A 27,678-nucleotide genomic window follows, 5' to 3' on the forward strand; every position below is an offset into this window, starting at 1 on the left:
CAATAATGTGAATGTACTTAATACCATGTAACTATACACTTAGAAACGATTAAGATGGGAAATTTTATATTGTGTATATTTTACCACATTTTTTTTAAAGTGACTAATGCTGTTTAAAGATGCTTTCAGAACTATTTTTACAGAAAGGAAGCAAAAGGCCACCGTACAGAAAGCTGGCTCACTCATTTTGTGAGCTGATTACAGAGGACTCAATTGCGGGGAGAGAAAAGCATTGCAAGGGCTAACATTAGGAATAGATGCTTACCTGACATGGTCGGGAATTTTCTGATTCCACCATGACAGGGGCTCATGTTGTTCTTTGCTGCCGCTGACCTCAGTCAGTTCCTCCCCTGTCCATTAGATATGTTCCAATAAACTTGGAACTTTAAAGAAAGGAGTCTGCGTTCAACTTCCTTCCCAGAAGATACTGTAAATAGCACATGGGCATCACCTCCGTTCACCCATCAACACATCTAAGATACAGGTTTGTGCCAAGCTAATACATACTCCTTGATACTCTTCTACCACAACCGTGGGTAGTTGGTACTAGCCTTACATCCAAAGGAAAGGGGCCTCTCAAAGTGTTCATTCCAGACCAAGGACATCTGCTATGAAGATGACCTAAAAGTTCCCTGTACTACAGACTGAAAACAGCAGTTTTAAAAATATTTAAGTAATCTCTACACCAAATGTGGGGCTCAAACTCATGACTGGGAGATCAAAAGTCGCATGCTCTTCCAATTGAGTCAGCCAGGCGCCCCTGAAAAAAGCAGTTTTTAAAAGACAATGTTCCTTCCTCTCCCTTCTAAAACCCCAAGTGTTTTAATGTATATAAAAATCCTACACATATAAACAGGAATCATCAATACGATCATTATGGCCATTATAGTGGACAGAAAAGATTCGAAAATCCACAGGGGTAATTACAGAGAAGGAGGAGCTGGCAATAATTCTAGGTTTACGGCAAATAGCATCCTAAACTGGATGGAAGACACAGGAGGAGGAGCAGGTTGAGCGAGACCGGGAAGGACTCTGGGGAAGAGAAATTGGTGACGAAGAGCTGAAGGGGAGCGGAAGGAAAGTAGGTGGGTAGGGACGAAGGTAGTTTAACAGTATCTAAAGCTGAAGGAACGGCAGCAAGAAGCGAGGAGCGCCAGACTGCACCATCAGTATCAAAGACGCACTCCCGGGCTTGTAATTTGCTCATGTTCCGTGAAATACCGCGAGAACGCAAAGCCAGCAAGTAAGCTCTCCAGCTGTAGGCTAAAGACCCGCCCTCCGTCCCGCCCCCTGCGCCCCGGGCCCCGCCCCTCGCGTCGTCGCCGCATTCGGCAGTCAATAAGCGGTTCGGCGTTTGCGGCGGACAACATGGCGGCCTCCATGCTGGGCTCTCTGCTGCGGACCGTCCGGCAGGTCAGGCCCGTGCCCTTAGCCCCACGCCCCGTCCTCCCCACTGAATCGCCAAACCTACGGGTCCTCTACTACTCGGCCACCTGTGGCACCCAGTGCGGACCCGCCCCAAGGGAGGTCCGACCTGCAAATGTAAATTTGATGTTCGTAAGCCTCTGACAGGCATTGAAAGCTGCAGATTGCCGCCGATTTATAGGGAAGTGAGTGTAGATGGAGAAGAGAGGGGGTCCGTGGATTGAGGCTCCAGGGACTCCAATGTTAAGCGAGGAGAGCCGAGCAAAGGAGACTTGACGGGAGTTCCTCGAGGGAGAGGGAAAGCCCAGAGAGTGTGGTGGCCCGGACGCAGGCGACGACAGCATTTCAGGGACCAGGGAGTGGTCAGCTCTGTGCTCAAAGTTGACAGGCCAATTAAAAGGGCTGAGAATTGGCTGTTGGTTTTAGCAGCGTGGAAGTTGTTGGGAGTCTTCATCATAGCAGTTTCAGTGGCGTGATGGGGGCCAAAAGCGTTCGAGAGAGAACGAGAGGAAAGAAATTGAGAGACTGAGTATAGACAAACCTTTGCTTTGATGTTTTGAGGCAAGGGGAGCAGAAAACTGGGTCGGTAGCTGCTGGAAGGAGAGGTGGGTTAAGAGTGGGTGTTTTGTGTCCTTGTTTTTTCACGTGTCAGAAAACTTTTTATGTTAACGGGAAAGATCTTGTAGCGTGGGAAAAATTAAGGAATAATTGTGGAGCTGTACCTTTTTGTAGGTAAGAGGTGATGGGCCTCATGTTCCATTGTTTAGTCTAAGAACATGGACAGTTCATCCTCTGTGGTAGTGTTGTCCAACAGAAATATAATGCCAACTGCGTGTGTTAATTTAAAATATTCTAGGGGCACCTGGGTGGCTCAGTCGGTTAAGCGTCTGCCTTTGCCTGGGGTCATGATCCCGAGCTGCTGGGATCGAACTCCACGTCGGGCTCCCTGATCAGAGGGCAGTCTGCTTGTCCCCCTGCCTCTGCCCCTGTTCGTGCTTTCTTTCTCACTAGCTCTCAAACAAATAAAATCTTTTAAAAAAATAAAATAAAATATTCTAGTAGCCATGTTAAAAAAGTAAAAAGAAACATGAAATTAATTTTAAATATTTGAAGCCAGCATATCCAAATTAATTTCAATATGTAATCTACGAAGATGACATGAGAAATTTACATTCTTTTTTCATACTAGATCTTCAAGATCCCGTTTGAATTTTACTGACAGCACATCTCAGTTTGGATGTCAAATTTTCCACCATTAAAATAGAAAATGTCCCACCAAAACAGTAAAGTTGTTTAATATTTACAACTGCTTCAGTTTATTTAATGAATTAAAATTAAATAACATTAGGAATTACATTCCTCAGTTGCACTAGTTACATTTCAAATGTTCAGTAGCAATATGTGGTTAGCGGCTACTATAAGAGTGGATATTTAATAACAGGAGAGAATGTACAGCATATGATTACAGATGCTAGTAAGTGGGTAGATGTAGTAGTGGGTGTTTATGGAAATTCTCTCCTGATTGCTTCTAATTTTGTAATTAAAGAGAAGTCATCAGTGGAGTGTGAGGGTGTGGAAGCAGGTGTTAGGGATTTAAGGGAAGAGGAAATGGGTGTGAAATAGGAGCAGACAGGAAAACTAGGGACAAGAATTGGAGCAAATACAGTGATGTGAGAGAGAGAGGCCAGGGAGTTGAGATTGTATGAAGTACAACATTGTATTTATGCACTGTGGAATTCAGGCTGGGTAAGGGGGAGACAGGAAATCAAAAGCTGTGAGTGAAAAGTGGTAGGATCAGTGAATTAAAAACCTCACAGGGGTTGTTGTTGGGGTGTTTGAAGGAGCAAGCCAGAAAGAAGTGATAGAGAACGAGGCACCAAAACTGAGATAACAGAAAGCTTGCACTTACTGGTAGTAAAAGACCTAGGGCATGGAAGGGAGTACAAAAATCCCTGGAGGAGAGGGGTTCAAGGAACAGAGAAATCAGGAGATAATTCCATGTACATTGAGATCACCAGGAGTTAGGACAAGAATATTGGAGAGTGACAGTGAGCCAGGATCTAGATTCAGTGATAAATGAAAGGGAGGGGCTGTGGTAGATGAGTGCAGGAGTGAGGGGTGATGGGAGATATAAGCCAAAAGCACGAGAGTCAAAGTTTCCTTTCAGGAAGAAAGACTTGGGAGCTGCCCTGAAGAGCAAGGAATACACTTCCCCTACCTCCTTGCCCAGTCACGGTAGAAAAAACTACAGGGGAAGCCATCAGGAGGGATTCAGGATTCAGCTAGAGCAAAAATCTGAAGATGTTAAGAAGTTGAGGATTTAGAATATTTTGATTGTAGAGCATGAGTTGAAGAGGGCCCCCCGAAAGCTTTTTGGGAGGTAAAGACAGGTTAAGGGGGGGGAATAGGATGTGTACAGAACAGAATAGACTGTAATCTTAATGTATATAGTACTGTTAGAAACCGATAAAATATTGACAGTCTAAATGTAGGCAAAGGACATAAAACATTCACAGAAGACAATGTAATAGAGCAATAAATGTTTTAAGAGTGTATTTTTTTTCTGACCATAAAAGTTATACAAAAGAAGAATGAAAGATGTTTAAAAATAAATAGAAACCTGTTAGGAGATGGTAGAGAGGAAGTTGATTAGGAAGAGTTTGGAAAAGGATTGAAGGAAAATGTGCAATTTTGTTTTCTAAATCTCCCTAACTTTCAGTTTCATAGGTAAAAGTGAACCTTGGGTTGCCCCTCAACACAAATTGTTTCTTTCAGCCAGAATGATCTCTCCTGGTCTTATGAATCTTATCTTGTTCATGTTTGCTTTGAACAAACCATCTTCTCTCCCCTCCTCTGCCCCCACCAGCTGTATCAAAACCCTGTCAGTCCCTTCAAAGCTTTGCTGAAGCCCCCTCTTGCATAACATTTGTTTCCAGCCCCAGGGACCATGGTATTCATTTGACTCAGTCATGTGTCAAATCAGTATTGAAATTCCATTTGTGCTTGTCTTATTTCCAAAGGTGATTGTAGAAGTGTTGTCCTTCTCCATGAGACTTTTAGCATTTAATGTGTTCAGTTTATCTTTTATTAATAGATGGAAAAAATTTTGGCATTCTAGTAATCTCGTTTTATATTCTTTATAATGCTGTATATATATTCTATAAACAGCTTTTATTGGAAGTCATTACATAGCAGAAAATTTTTTTTAAGATTTCTTTCTTTCTTTTAGAAAGAGACAGTGAGTGGGGAAAGGGTGAAGGGGTAGAGGGAGACAGAATCCCAAGTGGACTCCATACTGAGCAGAGAGCCCGACTCAGGGCTTGATCTCACCCTGAGATCAAAACCTGCGCCCAAACCAAGGGTCGGATGCTTAACCAACTGTGCCACCCAGGTGTCCCTCCATAGCTGAAATTTAATTAACATGGAATGTTTGCTCTGGTTTGAAAGAGACTTGAGTTTTAGTGGCCTATACAATCTATGCCTCCACTATATTAAGAGACAAAACTGAGCTACGTAAATTTGAAGATCTAATTGGCTTTATTAAATGATTCTGGAATCAGGAACCATCCCATCCAGCAAGTAGAGGGGCACTCCCAGGAACTGTACAAAATGAAGGTTTTTATAGGGAAGAGGGTAGGGCAAGAAAGTTATTAGCAAAAGAAAAGGATTGTTCCAGGCAAGGTCACTTTCCCTTAGGGGGATGAGCCAGGGGGTCTTATCATGCAAATTACCTCCTCTTCATTTGGGGGATGGAGGGCCCATGTGGCACTTACTGGTGCCCATCAGAAAATTCCTGATTGACCAGTTAAGACTGCTTTTGTGGGGGAAGTTGAAACAGTAGATTAGGTATTAAGCTCTGGTTTGAGGACTTGGCCTAAGTAATGCCATTTGGGTCTGTGGTTTTCTGTTTTTTACAATTACCCCCTTTTGGTCAAACTCTCAGCTTAACAAATGTGAATTGAATTGAATTGAAGGCCTTAGCGCCACTCAGTGACCAACCTCAAGTTATAGCACTTTTTGTTATTCCTTTGTGTGATATCCATAGGTCATGACATTTTGGCTTAACCTCTGGGATATTCACAGGTCATGGCTTCAGGTTCATGTTTTTTAAGTTGGTCATTTTCTTTGTTCCTTAGATTTGAAATCTCTTCTCTCAATTTTAAAAAAAAATTTTTAAAGTAATTTCTATGCCTGATGTGGGGCTCAAACTCACAACCCCAGGATCAAGAGTCACACACTGTACCGACTGAGCCAGCCAGGCACCCCCAGATGTTTCAAGTCTTAGATCATTTGCCAGATGGTTAGCAGCTGTGAACATGCATTTAAAACTTTTGAGAGAATACAATGCACCAGGGAATTACTATGATTCATATAAGCAAGATAATTCCTAGTGTATGGAGTGTACTATAGAGCTATAGTCCCCAAGACCCAAACTAATCAAAATTTAAAAAGTCAAAGACCCCATGGAAGGAGCTATCTTTTTAAGCCAAGTGACCTGTTCTATGATCTTAACGTAACTGAGTTTCAGCTTCCTCAGAAGTGTTAACCCATGCACAGCAGGTGGTGTTGGGCCATAAGGACAGACATCTTGCTCAGATAAAAGATAATCAAGAGCAGGGCTCTTGGGTGTCTCAGTCGTTAAGTGTCTGCCTTCGGCTCAGGTCATGATCCCAGAGTCCTGGGATGGAGCCCCGCATGGGGCTCCCTGCTCGGTGGGAAGCCTGCTTCTCCCTCTCCCACTCCCCCTGCTTGTGTTCCCTCTCTCACTGTGTCTCCCTCTGTCAAATAAATATATAATCTGAAAAAAAAAGATAATCAAGAGCTATTTTCCTATCAAGGGCAACTTTGGCTAGAGAGTTTAAGGATTTTTATTGGGCTGCAATTGCTTTAGCAACAGATTTTGCAATAATTTTAAGAATTAAGGAGCAGTTCTTGATCGTAGCCTCATTTATGTTTATCCCCAACCAGAGAAATACGGACCTGTCAAAAGGAATAAATCCTGAGTCATGAAAGCCTCCTCGTAGATCCTTTTTAACTCAACAGTGTGAATTCAGGGGAAGCGACCAATTAGATGACTTACTTTACTTGTGAAAAGTTAAGAGCACAGTTAGATTTTCTCCTAGCCTGAAGTAAAAGAGGTTACCCCCTCTTAGCAAGGGCCTGAGGATGTTAATCTTCCCAAGGAGTGCCAGATTAAAGGAAAGGAAAAGGAGAATGGGTTTTATGTTTATAGTATGGAGTCTTGATCTGTCATCTTGAGTGGAAGCAGTCTGCCTCAGTGTCAGTTACTTCTCTTCCTTGTCAGTTCGGTTTAGAGGTCTGCAGCATCTGTATGGACCAGGTGTCAGGTGGAGTGTTTTTTAGCTGTGTGTACCCAAGGCTTAATACCTTTTAGTTTTGCAGCAGTGTCACTGGTCAGGAGCACTTGGTAAGGTCTTTTCCAGCGGGGCTTGAAAGTTGTTTTTCTCTGATGATGTTTCTAAAACACCCAGTCCTCAGGCTTCAGACTGTAACCAACAGGATCCTTTGAACTGGGGTTCAGAGAAAGCTTTATTTACCTGTTGATGATAGGGTTTAGCTTAAGGTATTAACGATTTGCAGTAGCTAGTCATACTAGCATGATAAAACAAGAGAGCAGCAGAATATCATATACTGATAGAATCCGAAAAGGTTTACAAGGTTTTTGTTAATGTTTGTATGATTTACCCAGTGAAGTGGGTGCTTTGGTCTTTGGAGATCATGGAAAGTATACCGCAGGGGGGAAATCTTCAGCCCGTTCAGAAAACACACATACAATAACAAGAACATTGATCACCCATGCTAAGCAGCAGTTAAATGAAGTCCAGCTGCAGGTGCTCAAAGGGTACATAAGGAGGTCTGAAGCCTGTGGGAGCACAAACAGTTTTTCCAGGATTATGGCCCAAACAGATCAGACATTGCTGGTAGACTGTTTTTAAAGGCAGACGCTTAACCAACTGAGTGATGCAGGTGCTATTTGATCATATTAGAGAGATTGAGAGTATGAATGAGAGAGGGGACAGAGAGAATCTCAAGCAGAATCCCCGCTGAGCATGGAGCCCCACACGGGGCTCAATCTCAAGACCCTGAGATCATAACCTGAGCTGAAATCAAGAGTCTGATGCTTAACCAGCCGAACCACCCAAACACCCCCTGGTATCAGCTTTTGATATTAAAACTTTTTTTTTTTTTAAGTAGGCTCCACACTGGGCATGGAGCCCAATGTGGGGCTTGAACTCAGGGCTCTGATATCCAGACCTGAGCTGATATCAAGAGTTGGACACTTAACCAGCTGAGCCACCCAGGCACTCCTCTTTTTCTTTTTCTTTTTTTTTTTTTTTAAAGTAAGCTCTGTACCCAACGGCTTGAACTCATGACCCCAAGATCAAGAGTCACATGCTGTATGGACTGAGCCAGCCAGGTGCCCCTTAAAACTCATTTTTTTTTAAAGATTTTATTTATTCAGGGGTACTTGGGTGGTTCAGTTGAGTGTCCTTTTTTATGTATTTATTTTAGAGAGAATGTGAGCACAGAGGGGAGGGGCAGAGGGAGAGGGAGAAAAAGTAAACAGACTCTACGCTGAGCATGGAGCCCAACATACTTGATCTCACAACCCTGAGATCACGACCTGAGCCGAAACCAAGGGTCAGATGCTCAACTGACTGTCTCACCCAGGCACCCCAAAACTCATTTTTTTAAATAAATTTATTTTAATCTTAACCAGCTTGACCACATTTTAAATTCCTTTTCAAAGATTCCTTTTCCACAAACCTTTTATAGCTCTTTTCCCCCTACATTCCATTTTTGTCCTGTTTTTCTTTAAACAACCAGCCTTATTTTAGGACAAAATTAATTTTTTCCCCTTAACAAAAAATTCATCTTTATTTCTCATACGTTTTTTACTCCCTTTTTTGGCATATGGAGATGTTTCCCTTATTTTTAGTAGCTTTAATTACATATATTAATTCAAGTTTTTAACTTTAGAAACTTTAATTTGTGGTGAGAACTAAGGTAAGCAATTGTGAATGGTCTGTTAACCAGCATTCCTTAAATTTGCAAATTTATGGATACATTTCATATTATGTAGAAGCATATGTGTGCCTTTTTAATTTTTATCATGTACCATTAACACATCTAAATATCTTTTAGATTTCTGTAATAAGAATCCAAAAGTAGATAAACCTATGTTTAGTAATTAATGTTTTAGTATTTTGTCTTATTTGGAAATGATCTAGGTATTTAATGAATTTAACTTAACTCGTTTAACTTAACAAAACTTTAAGGTTTCAAGTTATCAAAAGGATTTGGGGGCACTATTTTAAAAATTTACTTAAAAGTATTTAGTCTTAAATAAGTTTAGATTACCTACCAAAACTTCATTAAACATTAGACAAAGCATTATCCTAAGGTATTATTTTTTGGTGGGCAGATGTTGGAAGAGATAGCTTAGGTAGAATAAAGTTTTATATTTAATGTTGATACCTTGAAAGACGTGTCTGTTTTTTTTTTAAGATTTTATTTATTTGACAGAGCACAAGCATGGGGAGTGGCAGGCAGAGGGAGAAGGAGAAGCAGGCTCCCCTGTAAAGCAGGGAGCCTAATGCAGGGCTCAATCCCAGGACCCTGGGATCATGACCTGAGCCGAAGGCAGTCGCTTAACCAACTGAGCCATCCAGGTGCCCCAAGACATGTCTGTTTTAAACAAGTTTTGATTTCAAATATTTTTTCGTATCACATGAACTCAAAAACATATTTGGGTTAGTTTCTTAGAGTTTCAGAATGTACAAATTTTACAAGCACTTGCCTTCAAACCAACTAAATAGAGCTCTTTTACAAATTAATTTTACCTGTACCAGGTGGAGGTAGAGAAAATATCTAATATTTACAACATAAATGGACACAAATACACAGACAAGATGTAAACAAAAATTTATAGCATTTGTTTTTACTAATATTTGTGGAGAGGACATATAGGCCTGATTTCCAAACACCTCCCTGTATTCTTTTGTTTTTTTGGATGAAAAACTTCTCCCTGTAGTTTTGTATTTGCTCTTAGGTCGTGGAGAAGATAGGGGTAGAAAATTTACAGAGAAAGTATCCAAATTTTCTTCAAGGTGGAGATTTGGAGTCTATCCCTCTGTTATCAGAGGTGCTGAAGTCTGAGCCTAAGAACCCTTTTAGCAGTTTGTATTTTGAAAGGACCTCTCTCAGGGAGCACCCACCCAGGCTGCTCAGTCAGTTAAGCATCAGACCCTTGATTTCAGCTCAGGTCATGATCTCTGGGTGGTGAGCTCAAGTCCCACATCGAGGGGCTCTGCATTCAGTGGGAAGTCTGCTTGGGATTCTCTCTCTCTCTCTCTCTCTCTCTCTCTCTCTCTCTCTCTCTCTCTCTCTCTCTCATAAATATTAAAAAAAAAAAAAAGATAAAAGGGCCTTTTTTTCCCCTTCAGTCTCAGGTGATTGTGGGCTGTGCTTACATTTCAGAGATGTGATAAGATTTATCACCTCCCCTCTCAGCGGGGAGCCCAACTCAGGACTTGATCCCAGGACCCCGGGATCATGACCTGAACCCAAGGCAGACACTTAGCTGACTGAGCCACCCAGGGGCCCCTAAAATTTACCCTTTTTCTTAAGAGGACAATTTTGTTTCAATATCCTGGTCTTTTACAACATTTTGAGAGGATTAGGCAAGGTTTGGGCATTGGTAAAGATAGGTGGGTTTTGACTTGTTTCTGGAGTTTCATTTCTGGTTTTGTAGAGATTTGTAAGACAGAGACAGTTTTTAATTCTCCAAGGAACGGATTTACAGCCTGAATATCAAGGAACCGGCCCACCTTTTTAACTAGATTTCTTTCTTCATATTAGGAAGATTTTTAACTAAAATGAGAACTAAAGGATTTCTGTCTTTGTAAAATCTGTATAAAATAAAGCCATTCAATAGAGACCTTTTTTTCTGGTTATACAATTCAACCTTGGCATCTGTTAACTTCTATTTGTATAAAGTATTAGCTTTATACCTTAAAAAATTTGCTGCTTTTCAGGGGACATGAATTTGTTGGGGGAGGAAGTGTCTAGGTTATATCTACAAAGATCATTGTGTGAAGATGGGAGGGGTTAGTTACAGTAAACCAAACCCTTCAGTTCCCAGTGATTCTGCTAAATTCACGTTCTGGCTTTTCACATTTACAGAAGTAGCATATATACTTTGAACCTAAAGATTAGGCTGGAGTGCTCTCTGCAAATTTTGTAGGAAAGAGGAAGTTAAAACTGGCAGATGGGGCTGGATTTTAAGGAGGGGAATTTTGATTGGATGTGGACATTATTTGTCTTATTTTCTTTTTCTTGTCAAGGGAGTCCCTAGGGCCAGCCATTATACTAATAAGGCAATTGAGAGCTCTTTCTAAAGATTTTTTTTTCCCCAAATATAGCCAATTTAAAGGATCCATCATTTGGCCATTGACAAGTAGGGTCTCATTCATTTTAATATCAACTCATACCAATAAGCCTTTTATGGCTTACCCAAAGACAAGGGGCATCCAGAGGGCGTAGATAATGCAGCCACCTTGATCCAAAAGTTTACTCCGAAGAATAGTTTAAGAAAGCAAAGACTTCGGGCGCCTGGGTGGCTCAGTCGTTAAGCGTTTGCCTTCGGTTCAGGTCGTGGTCCCAGGGTCCTGGGATCGAGCCCCACATCAGGCTCTCTGCTCGGCGTGAAGCCTGCTTCTGCCTCTCCCACTCCCCCTGCTTGTGTTCTCTCTCTCGCTGTGTCTTTCTCTGTCAAATAAATAAAATCTTAAAAAAAAAAAAAGACTTCACTGCACAGGTGATAAGAATGATGTGTGCACGCAGTCTCCAGTCTCCCACAAACGTGAATCGCCTTTAGTCACAACCGCCTAATCTGTGATACCAGGCAGGTAGTCTGGAATGGGTTTTCTAGCACTAACAAGCAACACAGGTTATGACAAAGGCCCCTAATAGGCTGGGACCTCTTAGGACAAACTCTCCTGAGAGCCAGCACTGCCCGACAAAGAGAGCGCTACTTGTAACAGATCCCCAGTCTGTTCATCTGGCCATAAATGTGCACCCCAGTAAGTGCACCCTCCAGATGGTGAAGACCACAGAGAATATTCTCATCAGTCACAAAGCCAAACTCTTAGGTCAGAGAACAAGAAGAAAGGAAAACCCCTACCCAGTGTTGGTTTGTTTTTGGTGTTTATGTGCACATCGACCGCTTTAGCTACGCTTTGGGTCTCTCAACCAATCTCCTATGTAGGAGGGGTGTGCTTCAGGGTTGGGAACTGTGTTTTACATAGTATCTCATTGCATGGAAGTTTCTTGAGGTTGGCTGGTGACCTACTGTCCATCTAACCCTTTCTGTGACCACTTACCCCTAACACAGGAGTCTTTGAGTTAGATGGCGAGCGCTCTACGCTCTCACATGCTCAACTTGTGCCCACCAATTTTTGTGGCTTTTTGGTCTTCAAGATCCCTGTTAGCTATAGCCTTTAGGTACACACAAAACAAGATAAACAAACATGCACCTCGCCACACCAGCACTAATGAAAACATGTCACTGCAGACTGGCCAACAGAAGACCGTGTGCACCATCAGCAGTTACCAATGTGCACTAAACCAACCAGCAGACTCCATTCAGGGAGACTGCTGACAGGAAATGGGAAAAGGACCAAACCAGTAAGTCCCAGTAAGTGGGGAATGCAGACTGGAACTGGGGAAGGGATTCCAATGTGGAATTGCAGACTAAACCAAGTGAGAAGGACAGGCACTCGGTTAGGATCCCCATTGGTCTAAATGGACCCATTAACCCCGGACTAGAAAGCCAATATTAGATAAGTATCTCGAATGCAAGAGGAGCAAAGCTGAAACCTAGGGGGGCTTAGCAGTGGCTCTCAGAAATGGCAAGAAGGACCAAACTCAAAAGGGTTCACAGGGTGCCATGCGTTTCTCATTGTCCCCGAATGCCATGAGAAGTTCGATTCATAGCCCAACGCTATGGCTAAATCTGTTAAAACAAAACAAGATTTAACCAAGTAAATTTGGAGATCCAGTTGGCTTTATTAAATGATTCACGATCAGGCAGCAGCAAGTAGAAGGGAGCTCTAAGGAAATGTACAGAATGGGAGGGGTTTTTTTTAAAAGGAAGGGTGGGGCAAGAAAATCATTAGTTGTCTTCAGACAAGGTCACTTTCCCTTGGCGGGAGGAGCCGGGGGTCTTATGCAGACGGCCTCATCTTCCTTTGGGGGACGGGGCCCAGGTGGCACGTATTGGCACCCATCAGAAAATTCCTGCCTAATCAGTTAAGACTTTCTGGGGGAGGTTGAAACTGCAAGTAGATTAGGTATTAAGTTTTTGTTTGAGGACCCAGCCTAAGTGATGACATTTGGGGCCTGTGGTTTTCTTTTTACCAAGTAAACATGTGACAGTGAGAAACATACTGTCTTATTACTAGACAACTTATGCTAAGAAATATTAGGCCAGTGATAATTTCAAAGTACCCTTTACTCCAGCAGTTCTGCTTCCAAGAATGTACCTTGCTGATCTATAGGAATGCATGTGAAATAATTTATGTAGGAGTTTACTCAGTGCAGCGTTGTTTTTAACGATAAATGGTGAGGTGTGATCTAGATTCCTGCCAGGAGGTCCCAGATTAAATAAATGATGCATCTGTGAGGAGGAAAAAATCATTTCCTTCTGTTCTAAGTTCTCAGCTGGGGCCCCTATAACAAAAGACATGAACAGGAGAAAAGCATACAAATATGTAAGTTTTACATGATACATGAACCTTTATAAGGAAGTGATAACCAAAGGGTTAAACCTGAATATTAATGCTAGGTCTGGTGAAGTGGGAAGTTGTGGGGAAATGTGATAAGAGTATGAGCTAAGTGTGGTAAACTCCGCAAACAGCAAGGCCTGTTCTTTGATTCCTCTTGGTGTCCCTCCATCTTCAATGATAAGGTTGCCCATACCCCCCTTCCCAAACCCCTGTCAGGTATAGGGAGGGCACCTCTCACCTGAAGGTCTTAACACCTGCTTTAGGGGGAGGTCAGAAAGTCTTTCCTGCACCTGCTGTTTCTCAAATTCCTTGTGCTTGATGTAGTCAATAATGTCAAGGTGTCATATTTTGAGGTCGTGTGCCCTGAACCTTGTCAAGTCTACTGTATGGACAGTGGAATATGCAACCTAAAAAAAAATGGAGAAACTTTTTAACATATGGATATGAAAGATCTTCAAGATATACTGTTAAATGAGAAAAGGGGGGGCATGAAATATGGGGGAGGAAGTATGTATATGTATTTGTATAGACAAAGATCTCTGGAAGGATACGCAGGATCTAGTAATGGTGGATACCTTTGGAGGTAGAGGGGTGGTCATTGGGCAGGTAAGGGATGAGATGAGGGAGTCTACACTATTTCTTTTTATTTTTTGGTTTTTGAACCATATAGCTATTAGCCTAAGTAAAGGTCAAACAATTATATTTAAAAATCTTAAAATATTTCATTCTCTAACACACCTTATTGGCATTATTAGTTACCACCATTTTGGATTAATGTACATTTGTAGAAGTTATTTATTTTGAATTGAGTCTATTAGTTTAAGCTATTAAAGTGATCCAAAATTACTAGGAAAAAAAACTATTAGGTCATAAATGGTCAATAAAGGTATCACAGGATGAGAGACACTGGCAGAGCCTGGGTCTGATGATCCTTCACCTTGTTCCTTATCTTTTTAGATGGTTCCTTCATCACCTTCAGGCCAAGTTCGAGGTTATTACGTAGACTGGAAAATGTTGCGTGATGTGAAGAGACGAAAAATGGCCTATGAATATGCAGATGAGAGGCTACGGATCAATTCACTCAGGAAGAATACCATTTTGCCAAAAGATCTTCAGGTGAGCAAATTAAGATGAGACCCTGTCTACCACAAGATCATTCTCAAATCAGAGCACAATTGATACTGTTGTGACTTAGTAACAATATAATTTCTGGAGAATATGATCAAGATATCCTAGTCAACATAATTTTTTTTTTAAAGATTTTATTTAATTGACAGAGACAGCGAGAGAGGGAACACAAGCAGGGGGAGTGGGAGAGGGAGAAGCAGGCTTCCCGCCGAGCAGGGAGCCCAATGCAGGCCTCGATCCCAGGACCCTGAGATCATGACCTGAGCCGAAGGCAGTTGCTTAACCAACTGAGCCACCCAAGCGCCCCCTAGTCAATATAAATTAATAACCTTGAAGTGATTTTGGTGAGTTTCAGACTAAAGAGAACTATTCATTCCTAACTAGCCTTTTAATTGTTTCACTAGATGACCCTTAGAAAGGACTGGTGCATGGTAACCACACAAATTGGGCAGTTATTTTGACATAAGATCTCCCCCCGCCCCAAATTCTTCCCACTCTTTCAACTATCAAGGCATTGGGAGGCTGTGCTGACCCATGAGGCCAGCCAGGTGGCCTAAACTGTTCCTCCCCCAGGGCAATTCCTAGCCTGCCTCTCTCAACTCCTTTGCCCACCTCTGTGTACTGAGATGGCTTTCCTCTAGGTTTACTTTCTTGTACTCCTTAACTTGAATAAGAGGATGTCAACCCTATTTGACTTCCTTAAGCATAAGGTCCTGCACCTACCTGGTGACATAGAATACCTGCATTCAGGAGTCTTACTGGGGCTCCTGGGTGGCTCAGTCAATTAAGCAGCGGACTCCTGATTTCAGCCCAGGTCATGATCTCAGGGTCCTAGGATCCAGCCCTGCATCGTTGGGCTCACAGTGTGCTTCAGGGTTCCCTCCCTCTCCTTGCTCTTCTCCTCTCTCTCTTGCCCTCACTCTCAAATAAATAATAAATGAAAACAGTGAAGTCCAAAATCTTTAGGACACAGCAAAGGCATTTCTAAGAGGGAAGTTTAAAGTCATACAGGCCTACCCCAAGAAACAAAAATCTCAAAACAACCTAACCTAACACTTAAAGGAGCTAGAAAAAGAACAAATCTCAAAGCTAGTAAATGGGAGGAGATAATGAAGATCAGGACAGAAATAAATGAAACAGACGTGGAAAAAAAAAACAATAGAAAAGATCAATGATAGAGCTGAGTTCTTTCTAAAGATAAATAAAATTGACATTTAGCCAGACTTACCAAGAAAAAGGAAGGAATGAAATCAGAAATGAGAGGAAATAACAAATGACAGTACAGAAATACAATTGATTACAAGAGAATATGAAAAATTATATGCCAACAAATTGGACAACCTAGAAGGAATGGATGAATTCCTAGAAACCTGCAATTTCTCACAACCAAATCAGGAAAAGATAGAAAATTTGAACAGACTTACTACTAGAAATGAATTGGTAATCAAAAAACTCCCAACAAACAAAATTCCAGGACCAGATGTCTTCACAGATGAATTCTACCAAACATTTAAAGAAGACTTAATATCTATTCTTCTCAAACTATTCCAGTAAATAAAAGAGGAAGGGAAACTTCCAGATTCATTCTACATGGCCCCTATTACCTGATACAAAAACCAGACAGAGACACTACAAAAAAAGAAAACCACAGACCAAAATCTCTGATGAACATAGGTTAAAAAAAATTAGCAAAGCAATGTCAACATATATTAAAGGGTCATTCACCACGGTCAAAGGGATTTCTTTCAGGGATGCAAGGGTAGTTCACTTTTGGCAAATCCATCATCAACATGATACTTTAACAAGGGAAACGATAAAAACCATGTGATCATCTCAGTAAATATATTTGACAAAATATAACAGCCATTCGTGACAAAACTCAACAAAGTGGATTTAGAGGGAACATACCTCAACATAATGAAAGCCATGTATGAAAAATCTACAGCCATCGTCATACTCAGCAGTGAAAAATTGAAAGCTTTTGCACTAAGTTTGGAAACAAGGATGTCCACTTTCACTACTTTTATTCAACATAGTACTCAACTGCAGGAATCACACAAGGAAAAGAAAGAAGAGGCATCAAAATTGGTAAAGAAGTAGTAAAGGGGTGCCTGGGTGGCTCAGTCATTGGCCGTCTGCCTTTGGCTCAGGTCGTGATTCCATGGTCCTGGGTTCCAGCCCCGCATCGGGCTCCCTGCTCGGCGGGAAGCCTGCTTCTCCCTCTCCCACTCCCCCTGCCTGTGTTCCTGTTCTTGCTATCTCTCTTTGTCAAATAAATAAAATCTTTAAAAAAAAAAAAAAGTAAAAACTGTCACTGTTTGCAGATGACCTGACACTATATAGAGAAAACCCAGGAGGACCTGCGTGGCTCAGTTGCTTAAGCATTCCACTCCTGGTTTTGGCTCAGGTCATGATCTCAGGATCATGAGATCGGGCCCCGTGTCAGGCTCGGTGCTCAGCACATGATCTGCTTGAGAGATTCCCTCTCTCGCTCTCCCTCCCCCTCTCCTCCTTCCCGCACTTGTATGCAGTGCATGTTCTCTCTCGTTCTCTAAAATAAATGAATAAAATCTTAAAAAAAAAAAAAACCCAATGACTCCACCAAAGACTATTAAGAACTGATAAATGATTTTAATAAAGATCAAGATATAAAATTGATATACAGAAAGCTATTGCATTTCTATACATTAATAATAAAGTAGCAAAAAGAGAAATTAAGAAAACAATCCATTTACAATTACACCAAAAAGAATGAAGTACCAAGGAAATATTCTTTAATGCTTAATAGTTTGTGTTAATTTAGTGGCTTTCATATGCATTTTATTTAATTTATGCACTTATAATATGTTAGAGTAATTACTGTGCTTTCTCACAGTCTAGCACAGGGTCCATCATACTTGTCATATTTAAGTGAATATAATCACACACTAATATGCACATATATAAGAATAAATCTCTACTGAGAAATCCTTAATGCAAGCTTCTGTAGTAATTTCTTTTTCCTCCATCTCAACCACTTTTGCCCTTACCAGCTTCATTCTCTCTATTGCAAATAATCTTTTAAAAATGTAAATCTCATCTGATCCCTCATCTGTGCTTCTCCAGCAGTTAGAATCTTTACCATAGGTGTCAGGGCTCTGTTATCCTTCCCCAGCCTCCTCTCAAACCCATTCCCTCTTATTTGATCTGCATCCCAGAGGTTTCAAATTTTCATTACTCATAAGTCATATGGGAAATAAACTAACTTTATACCTTAAGGAACTAGAAAAAGGAGAGTAAACTAAGCCCAAGTTAGCAAAAGAAAGGGAGTAACGGGCACCTGGCTGGCTCAATCGGTAGAACATGCATCTCTTGATCTCGGGGTCATGAATTCAAGCCCCACATTGGGTGTAGAGCTTACTATTAAAAAAAGAAGAAGAAAAGGAAAGAAAAAGAAAAATCAAGGATTAAAGCAGAAATAAATGAAATAGAGACCAGAAACATACTAAGGACCAATGAAACTAAGAGCTGATGTTTTGAAAAGATAAACAAAATTGGCAAATCTTTAGCTAAACTAAGTAAAAAAAGAGCAAGAACTCAAAATCAAATGAAAAAGGAAACATTACAACTGATATTACAGAAATACAAAGTATCATAAACTGATATGAACTGGGTGGGGCACCTGGGTGGCTCAGTCAGTTGAGTGTCTGCCTTCAGCTCAGGTCATGATCCCAGGGTCCTGCAATTGAGCCCCATATTGGGCTCCCTGCTTAGCGGGGAGCCTGCTTCTCCCTCTCCCTCTGCTGCTCCCCCTGCTAGTGCTCTCTTGCTCTCTGTCAAATAAATAAAATCTTAAAAAAAAACAAAAACAAAAAACTGGTATGAACCATTACATGCCAACAGATTGGATAACCTAGAAGAAATGGATAAATTCCTAGAAATATACAGCCTAATAAGACTAATTGGAGGAGAAATAGAAAATCTGAACTGACCAATAATGAATAACGCTATTGAATTAGTAATCAGAAACTTTTCAGAAAAGAAAAACCCAGGACCCTATGGCTTCATGAGTGAATTCCATCAAACATTTAAAGGTGAATTAATACCAGGGTGCCTGGGTGGCTCAGTTGGTTAAGTGTCTGACTCTTGATTTCTGGCTTGGGTCATGATCTCAGGGTGTGGAGCCTGCTGGGATCCTCTCCCTCTTCCTCTAACCCTCCCCCTTCTCCTAAATTTTTTTTTTTAGAAACATTAAAAAAAAAAAGTGGATTAATACCAATACTTCTCAAACTCTTCCAAAAACTTGAAGGCAAAGGACCACTTCCGGATTTATTTTATCAAGCCAGCATAACCCTGTTATCAAAGCCAGATAAGAACACTATAAGAAAAGAAACACAGGGGTGCCTAGGTGGCTCATTCGGTTAAGCTTCTGACTCTTGATTTCATCTCGGTTGTGAGATCGAGCCTCGTGTCGGGCTCCGCCCTGGGTGAAGAGCCTGCTTAAGATTCTCTCTCTTCTTCCCTCCTTCCCTTCCTCCCTCCCCCTTTCTCCTTCTCTCCCCCCCCACCCTCCCTCCCTCTCAAAAAAGAAAGAAAAAGACTATAGGCCAATATCCCTGAAATATGTAGGTGTAAAAATTCTCAACAAAATACTAGCAAAATCATATAATAGCATATTAACAGTATCATCCACCATGATCAAATGGGATGTATCCCTGGGATGCAAAGATGGTTCAACATATGCAAATCAACAAATATGATATACCACATTAATAGAATGAAATATAAAAATCATATGGTCATCTCAACAGATACAAAAAAGCGTTTGACAAAATTCAACATTATTTCATGATAAAAGCTCTCAAGAAATTGGGTGTAGAAGAAATGTGTAACAAAATAATAAGCCCAGAGCTAACATTATACTCAGTGGTGAAAGGTTGAAAGCTTTTCCCTTAAGATCAGGAACAGGGAAAGGATGCCCCCTCTTGGCTCTTCTATTCAACACAGTACTCAGGTAAGAAAAATTTTTAAAAAGGCATTCAAATCAGAAATGAAGAAGTGGGGCACCTGTCTGGCTCAGTTGGTGGAGCATGTGCTCTTGTTCTCAGGTCATGAGTTCAAGTCCTACATTGGGTGTGGAAAAAAAAAAAAAGAGGTAAAACTGTTTGCATATGTGATCTTATACATGGAAAATCCTAAGGACTCCACCAAATACTGTTAGAACTGACCAATGAATTCAGTAAAGTTGAAGGATATAAAAATCAGTTGTGTTTGTATAGACTAACAACAAAATATCTGAAAAAGAAATAATACAATCCCATGTTACAGTAGCATCAAAATCAGTAGAATACTTAGGGATAAACTTCATGAGGGGAAAGATCCATATGCTGAAAACTATAAGGCATTGATGAAAGAAACTGAAGAAGACATAAACGAAAAGATGTCCTGTGTTCATGGGTCAGAAGAATTAATATTTTTAAAATGTCCATACTTGGGGCACCTGGGTAGCTTAGTTGTTTAGTGTCTGACTCTTGATTTCAACTCAGGTCATGATCTCAGGGTCATGAGATCAAGCCCCGTGTTGGGCTCCACGCTCTGCAGGGAGTCTGCTTGGGATTCTCTCTTTCCCTCTCCCTCTCCTTCTGCCTCTCCTCTCTCTCTCTCTCTCTAAAATAAGTAAGTCTTGAAAAGAAAAGGAACTGTCCATACTACACAAAGCCATTTATAGACTTTTTGATAAATTCCAATGGCATTTTTCACAGAAATAAAAAAAAAAATCCTAAAATTCATATGGAATCACAAAAGAGCCCGGAGTAGCCAAAGCAGTCCTGAGAAAGAACAAAACTGGAGGCAACACACTTCCTAATTTAAAACTTTAGTATAGGGGCTCCTGGCTGGCTCAGTCAGTGGAGCATGCTACTCTTGATCTTAGGGTTATGAGTTCAAGCCCTGTGTTGGGTGTTGAGATTACTTAAAAATAAAATCTTTAAAGAAAAAAACACTTTATTACAAAGTTGTAATATTCAAGGTAGTATACTGCATAAAAACAGACACCTAGAACAATGGAAGAGAACCAAGAGCCCAGGAATAAACCCATTCATATATGGTCAACAAATATTCAACAAGGGGACCCGAACTACTTAATGGAGAGAGAGTAGTTGCTTTAATAAATGGTGTTGGGGAAACTGGATGTTCACGTGCAAAAGAATGAAATCGGACCCCTATCTTAAACCTCACAGTAATTAACTCAAAATGTGTGAAAACTTTAAAACCTGAAACTATAAATCTTCTAGAAGAAAACATAAGGGAAAAGCTCCTTGACATTGGTCTTGGCAGTGATTGTTTAGATATGACACCAAAAGCACAAGCAACAAAAAGCAAAACATAAGAGTAAATGCTTCTGCACAATAAAAGACCTGATAAAGGGGTAATATCCAAAATATATAAGGAACTCCTATAGTTCAATAGCCAAAAATCAACACTTAAGTTGAAAAATTATCAGAGAACCTAAATAGACATTTTTCCGAAGAAGTCCTACAAATGTCCCCTACAGGTACATGAAAAGATGCTCAATATCACTTATGATCAGGGAAATGCAAACCAAAACCACAATGAGATATCACCTCATACTTGTTAGAATGACTATTATCAAAAAGACAAAGGATAAGTTTTGGCGAGGATGTGGGGAAAAGGGAACCCTTGTGCACTGTTGGTGGGAATGTAAATTGGTGCACTAATTATTGAAAACTGGAGGTTCCTCAAATAGTTAAAAATAGAACTATCCATATGGTCCAGCAGCAGTCTACTTCTGAGTATCTGAAGAAAATGAAAATAGTAATTCGAGAAGACATCTGCACTTCCATGTTCACCACAGCATTATTCACAATAGCCAAGATATGGAAGCAACCTAAGTGTTAGCAAATGAATGTGATACTTATTCAAAGAAAATGTGGTACACACAGGCACACACAATATGCAATAGTATTTTGCCTTTTGCAATAACTTGAATATACCTTGGGAGTATTATGTTAAATAAGTCAGAGAAAGACAAATACTGTTTGATTTCACTTACATATGGAATGTGGAGTTAGTTGAACTCATAGGAACAGATTAGAATGGTGGTTACTGGTGGCTGGGAGGTCGGGGAAATGGGGAGATCTCGGGCAAAGAGTACAAACTTATCTCTATAAGATGAATAAGTTCTGAGAATCTAACATATAAAGTAATTATAGTTAACAATATTGTATGTTTGAAAGTTGTTAAGAGAGTAAATGTTAAATGTTCTCATCATCAAAAAAAGTAATTATTTGGGGGTGATGAAGGTGTTCAGTAGGCCTTATTGTGGTAATTATTTTGTAGTGTATACATGTATCAGATCATCACAGTGTGTTACATGATGTTACATGTCAGTTATATCTCAATAAAGCTGGAGAAAAAAACATATGGGGAGACAACAGAAATATGTTCACATATTTTCCAAATGACTTAAACAAGAATGTATTTGGTGGTGAAAAACTGGGGGCTTTTCCTGTAAGAACCAAAACAAGACAAGGATGTCTACTCTTGCCACTTTTATTCTACGTAGTACTGGAAGTCCTGGCCACAGCAATCATACAATGAATCAATGACATCCAAATTGGTAAGGAAGAAGTTAAACTGTCACTATTGGCAGATGACATGATACTATAGAAAACCCTAAAGACTCCACCAAAAAATTATTAGAGATAATAAATGAATTCAGTAAAGTTGCAGGAGATAAAATTAATATACAGAAATTATTTACACTTCTATACACTCATGGCAAAGTAGCAGAAAGAGAAATTTAAAAAAACAGTCTCATTTACAGTTGCACCAAAAACAATAAAATACCTAGGAATAAACTTAACCAGGGAGATGAAAGACCTGTATTCTGAAAACTATAAACACTAACGAAAGAAATTGAAGACAATACAAATAAATGGAGAGATATTCCATGCTCATGGGTTGGAAAGATTAATATTGTTAAAATAGCCATACTACCCAAAGCATTCTACAGATTCAGTGCAATCCCTATCAAAATGCCAACTGCACTTTTCACAGAACTAGAACAAATAATATTAAAATTTTTATGGAGCCGCATAAGAGCCCAGATAGTCAAAGTAATCTTGAGAAAGAACAAAGCTGGAGGTATCCCAGTGCCAGATTTCAAGATACACAACAAAGCAATAATAATCAAAACAGTGTAGTACTGACACTGAAACAGACATATAGATCATTGGAACAGAATAGAGAGCACAGAAATAAGTTAATCTACAACAAAAGAGGCAGGAATATACAATGGGGAAAAGATAGTCTCTTCAATATATGCTGTTGGGAAGCTGGACAGCTACATGCAAAAGAATACAACTTATAAGACCACTTATACCATATGTAAAAATAAACTCAAAATGGGTTAAAGACATAAATGTGAGACCTGAGAGCATAAAACTCTTAGAAGAAAATATAGGCAATAATTTTTTTGACATCGACTGTATCAACATTTTTCTAGCTATGTCTCCTCAGGCAAGGGAAACAAAAGCACAAATAAACTGTTGGGACTAACACCACAATAAAAGCTTTTGCTCATCAAAGGAAACCATCAACAAAGTAAGAAGACATCCGACTGAATAGGAGAAGATATTGCAAATGATACATTGCAAATGATAAGAGGTTAGTAGCCAAGATACATAAAGAACTTCTACAACTCAACACCCGAAAAAGCAAATAATCCAATTTAAAAGTTGGCAGAGGACCTGAATAGATGTTTTTCCAAAGAAGACTTCCAGGTGGCCAACAGACACATGAAAAGATTCTCCACATCAGTCATCATCAGGGAAATGCCAGTCAAAACTACAAGGAGATGTCACCTCACACCTGTCAGAATGGTTAGAAGTAAAAAGACAACAAGTATGGGCAAGGATGTGGATTAAAGGGAAACTTCGTGTGTGTTAGTGGGAATATAAATTGGTATAGACACTGTGGAAAACAGTATGGAGGCTGTGCAAGTAATTAAACATAGAGAACTATCATATGATTCAGTAATTCCACTATTGGGTATTTACCCATGGTAAGCAAAAACACTAATTCAAAGACACATGCACTCCAGGGTTTACTGCAGCATTATTTACAAATAGCCAAGATATGGAAGCAACACAAGTGTCCCATCAATAGAAAAATAGATAAAGAAGATGGGTGGGGGGATGTGCGTGCGTGCGCACAATGGAATATTATTCAGCCATAAAAAAATGAGATCTTGCCATTTGCAACAGCATGGATGGACCTAGAAAGTATTATGCTAAGTGAAATAAGAGAAAAACATGCCATGAGATTTCACTTACATGTGGAATCTAAAAAAAAAAAACAAATACAGAAACAGACCCATATGTACAGAGAAGAAACTGATGATTGCCGGGATTGGAGGGGAGAGATGGGCACAAGGAGCGAAGGGGAGTGGGAGGTACAGGCTTCCCGTTATGGAATGAGTAAGTCATAGGGATGAAAGGTGCAGCCCAGGGAATATAGTCAATGGTACTGTGACAGTGTTGTGTGGTGTGAACTATCCATATGGTCCAGCAGCAGTCTACTGAGTATCTGAAGAAAATGAAAATAGTAATTTGAGAAGACATCTGCACTTCCATGTTCACCACATGGTAGATGTGTAGATGGTAGCTACACATGTGGTGAGCACAGCATCATGTATAGACTTGGCAAATCACTATGCTGCACACCTGAAACTAATGTAACCATATTTCAACTATACTTCAATGGAAATAAGATTCAAAAAAAAAAAAAAGATGCAGCTGCCCTATTCATAAGAGCTCAAAACTGGAAACTACCCAGATGTCCATCAGCTGTAGAATGGATAAATGAATTATGGTATGTTCACACGATGAAAATCACCACCAATGAGAATGAACAGATTACAACACATGCAACAGTATGGATGAATCTCACAAGCATATTATTGAATGAAAGAAGCCAAAGAGAAATGAATGAAAAAGAATGCCTACTGTATGGTTAGATTTATATGAAATCTAAATACGGAGAACTCATCTGTGATGTTAGTAATCAGGAGAGCTGCTGGCTAACAGTGTCTGTGGTCAATGTCTAAAAGGAGGCACATGTGGGGCCTGGGGTGCTGCTGATGTTTGTTTGCATTCCAGTTGCTTATTACAGAGATGTCCTGTTAAAAGTGAATGAGCTTTACACTTAATGGTTTGTGGATTCTTGTGTATCTGTGTTAAATTTCTATAAAATTTTTAAAGATTGTTTTGGGAGCATGCCAAAAATTTCTATCATTTTTTCCGGTCTGTTTGTTTCTACCCAGAGGTTAAGGTTCACTACTGTGTCTAAGGTTCTTTGGGGAAACTGGCTATATTAGTGAATCTAGCCCTTTGTTCCCTAACTCAAGCATTGACTCAAGCATATGGAATAACTGTGTGCATGTGATCTGTGTAGTAATGTTGTGACTTCCCTTAGGAAGTGGCCGATGGAGAAATTGCTGCCCTTCCCCGGGATAGCTGCCCTGTTCGAATCCGAAATCGGTGTGTTATGACGTCCCGTCCACGTGGTGTAAAGCGGCGCTGGAGGCTTAGTCGTATTGTCTTCCGTCACTTAGCAGACCACGGGCAGCTGTCGGGGGTCCAGCGAGCAATATGGTGACCCGCTCTGGAACCTACTGAGCAGGGAAACCAGTTCTGGCAAGAAGAGGCTTCTCTAATAGACAAAAACCTAGTTTTGTAGGGGTCCAGTATGGGAGTCTAGTCTACCTGATGCTGCCTACGGTTAAATTACTTTTTAATTTTAAATTAAGAAATTTGGTGGATGTTTCAGTCAGTGAATTCTGGCTCTCTGTGAATTATCTCTTCTCTTGGACTTAAAAATTAACCGTACTGTTTCCATACATAGTGCAAGGAGTAGAGTAATAAAAAATATTCTGTGAAAATATTCTCTGTATGCCTGCCTTTTCCTTCACGCTAAATCTTTTAGCAACATATGAAGCGTTCCTGTATTTTTAAGGGCATTATTTCATAAAGCAGTATTATCTGATAGTTAACGCAACTCACGGACAAGTAACTCATCTGTGGCAGTTTGTCATCCTGGGCTGGCTTCCCTGACCTGCACAGCGCACCATACTGCCAGCTCATTGTTAGGGAAACGATGTGTTAGAAGGTATAGCTGATGTTCCTGGGTGTCTAAGTCATGCTCCACTTCTCTGTGTGATGGCTGGACAAGAGGCAGAAGCACTAAGTTTTCTTGTTCCATCTTTGACAGCCTTTAGGGAAGAAGCCCTCTTAGAGCCCCTGAAAATCGATGCAAACAGGAAAAATTTTGTTGGAATAGTATATATTTTCTTTATTCTGGTTTATCTGTAACAGAAATGAGTAAAGGTAGCAAAAGATTGTCTTGTTCAGTAACTCAGCAGTGATCAGCCCAGTGATAAAAATGTCTGGGGTGTCATCAGGCAAGTGTTCCCGGAGCTGACATCAGAACTTCAATCAGGAGGCAAGGGATGAGATTTTTGCAGAGGGAACCAGGGAAGTGGAGGCACAAAGTCATCAAGGAGTGCGACGGCAGCCCCTCCGTTGTATGAGAAATATGAAACGCAAGACAAACCCCATGTCATGGAAGATACATTATGTGAAGGTAAGACTTAATTGGGGAGCAGAGGAATAACCTCATCAGTTGCTCTCCAGATAACTGACAATAGTGTGGTAGATCTAGGCCACGAGTGGAAAGGCTCCATGCAAGATAACCAGTTAGGAGGGATGTCATAATCGTTCTGGAAAACCAGGGCCTTAACAAAGGGAGTTGAGGCAGACAAGAGGATAGGTTTTAAAAAGTCTTATTTAGAAAGAAAATTGGGCAAGACTTAGAGACTGATAGGTAAAGGGGACTGTGGGTTTCTGGTAAGGGTGATTGGATGGATGGCAGAAGGCAACCCCCAGATAGAAAATATAGGCAGAAAAGAATCAGTTAGGAGGAAACCGGGCATGTGAGTTCAGGTTTCAGTCGTGCTGTTGGAGATGCCTGTGTCTCAGGGAGAGGCTTGGTGTGCACCTGGGTAGCAGAGTCCGGAATTTAGTGGAGGTGAAGCTGTGCGAGAATTCTCAAACCTTGGATTCATGTTTCCCAAATTTATATTACAGCTTACCAACTGGAATGCTCTAGCTAGTATCCCAACTAGTAACTAGGGTTAATCAGATTATAACTAGAACGTCCCATTTGTTTTCTGGCATATCATCGATAGGACACCCTCTTTTTGTTTTCATTTGTTTGATTCAGGCATCCAAGCATGATCCATCGATTTCATTTGGTTGCTGTGCCTGTCATTCCTGCTTTCGTGTCACTGGTTTGTTGGAGGAGCCAGGTCATTGGTCCTTACATTCTGCATGGAGCGCTGGGTGTTACACGCAAACAGTGAACCATGGACACTACATCAAAAACTCATGGAATAAAAAAAAAAGGCCAACATTTGGGGGCGTTTGCTTCTTCATGTGTCCTTTAATTTATTCCCGTCCCTAAAAACTCGTAGTTACACTCAGAGGCTTAACTAGATTCAGGTTCAGTTTTTTAAGGAATGAATTTTCCCAGGTGTGCTGGATACTATTTCCTGTGCCATCAGAAGGCAACTTTCTGGTTGTCCTCCCACTGCTGGGTCCTGTATCCTGTTAACTTGATGAAGGATATTTGGTATTTCCTCACTTTCTGGCATTAAGAAAATGCAGGCTTACCTTGTGTATTTTCTGCCTAACATTTTTGAAGGCTCCCTGATCCTTTTAGTACAAAAATGTTGAGACCGTATCTGAGCACTAAGGGTGCTGCTGTTTGCTACTGAATTCGGAATTGTCATTGCCTTTATAAAGGCCCTTTTGGTGGATGTTGCTAAGAAATGCGCATTTAAGAAAAATAATAATGGTAAGTTCATATCAATTCTGTACTTGTTAAATATAAGCTCATAATGACTCGAGTTATTCATTACCTTTATAATACATAAAAACTGCTTCAACATACACTTTTACTCCTAACACTAAGTGATCATAGCGTTAAGACTCCTGTGGGTTTGTCTTTAGACTTCTGTTGCACTAGCAATGGAGAGTCAAAATACTGTGTTTTAAAGTCACTTGCAAGAATTATGTCTGTCACAACTTGGTATGTTAGGTTTGTTTTCAAACGTTAGGATTACTTTTTATTTAGCTTTGAAATGTTAAATTTTAGATGGTTCTAAAGTCGAAACTACAGACAAAAGTACACTCACAAGTATGGTTTCCATCCCACCTCGTTCTTTTCCTTACTGGTAACCATTTTTAATTAGTTT

The 27,678-nt window shown here is 40.4% G+C and overlaps 1 protein-coding gene across 1 annotated transcript; it reads left to right on the plus strand.

The window, feature by feature from the left end:
• The first annotated feature begins 1,279 nt into the window (after positions 1–1,279).
• MRPS14 (mitochondrial ribosomal protein S14) lies at positions 1,280–25,305 on the plus strand. Its single transcript, XM_027612414.2, has 3 exons — positions 1,280–1,413; positions 14,193–14,351; positions 24,840–25,305. Exons 1-3 carry the CDS (start codon positions 1,369–1,371, stop codon positions 25,020–25,022), a joined length of 387 nt encoding a protein of 128 aa, XP_027468215.1. The 5' UTR covers positions 1,280–1,368; the 3' UTR covers positions 25,023–25,305.
• The last annotated feature ends 2,373 nt before the right edge of the window (positions 25,306–27,678 follow it).

The sequence above is a fragment of the Zalophus californianus genome, chromosome 10 (genome assembly GCF_009762305.2).
Source record: "Zalophus californianus isolate mZalCal1 chromosome 10, mZalCal1.pri.v2, whole genome shotgun sequence".
NCBI lineage: Eukaryota > Metazoa > Chordata > Mammalia > Carnivora > Otariidae > Zalophus > Zalophus californianus.

Bases quoted from the DNA above. Each gene is read 5' to 3' on its own strand.
- MRPS14 (XM_027612414.2), top strand. From the start codon at position 1,369: ATGGCGGCCTCCATGCTGGGCTCTCTGCTGCGGACCGTCCGGCAG. The intron at 1,414-14,192 runs GTCAGGCCCGTG...TTATCTTTTTAG, and splicing joins TGCTGCGGACCGTCCGGCAG to ATGGTTCCTTCATCACCTTC. The intron at 14,352-24,839 runs GTGAGCAAATTA...GACTTCCCTTAG, and splicing joins TTTTGCCAAAAGATCTTCAG to GAAGTGGCCGATGGAGAAAT.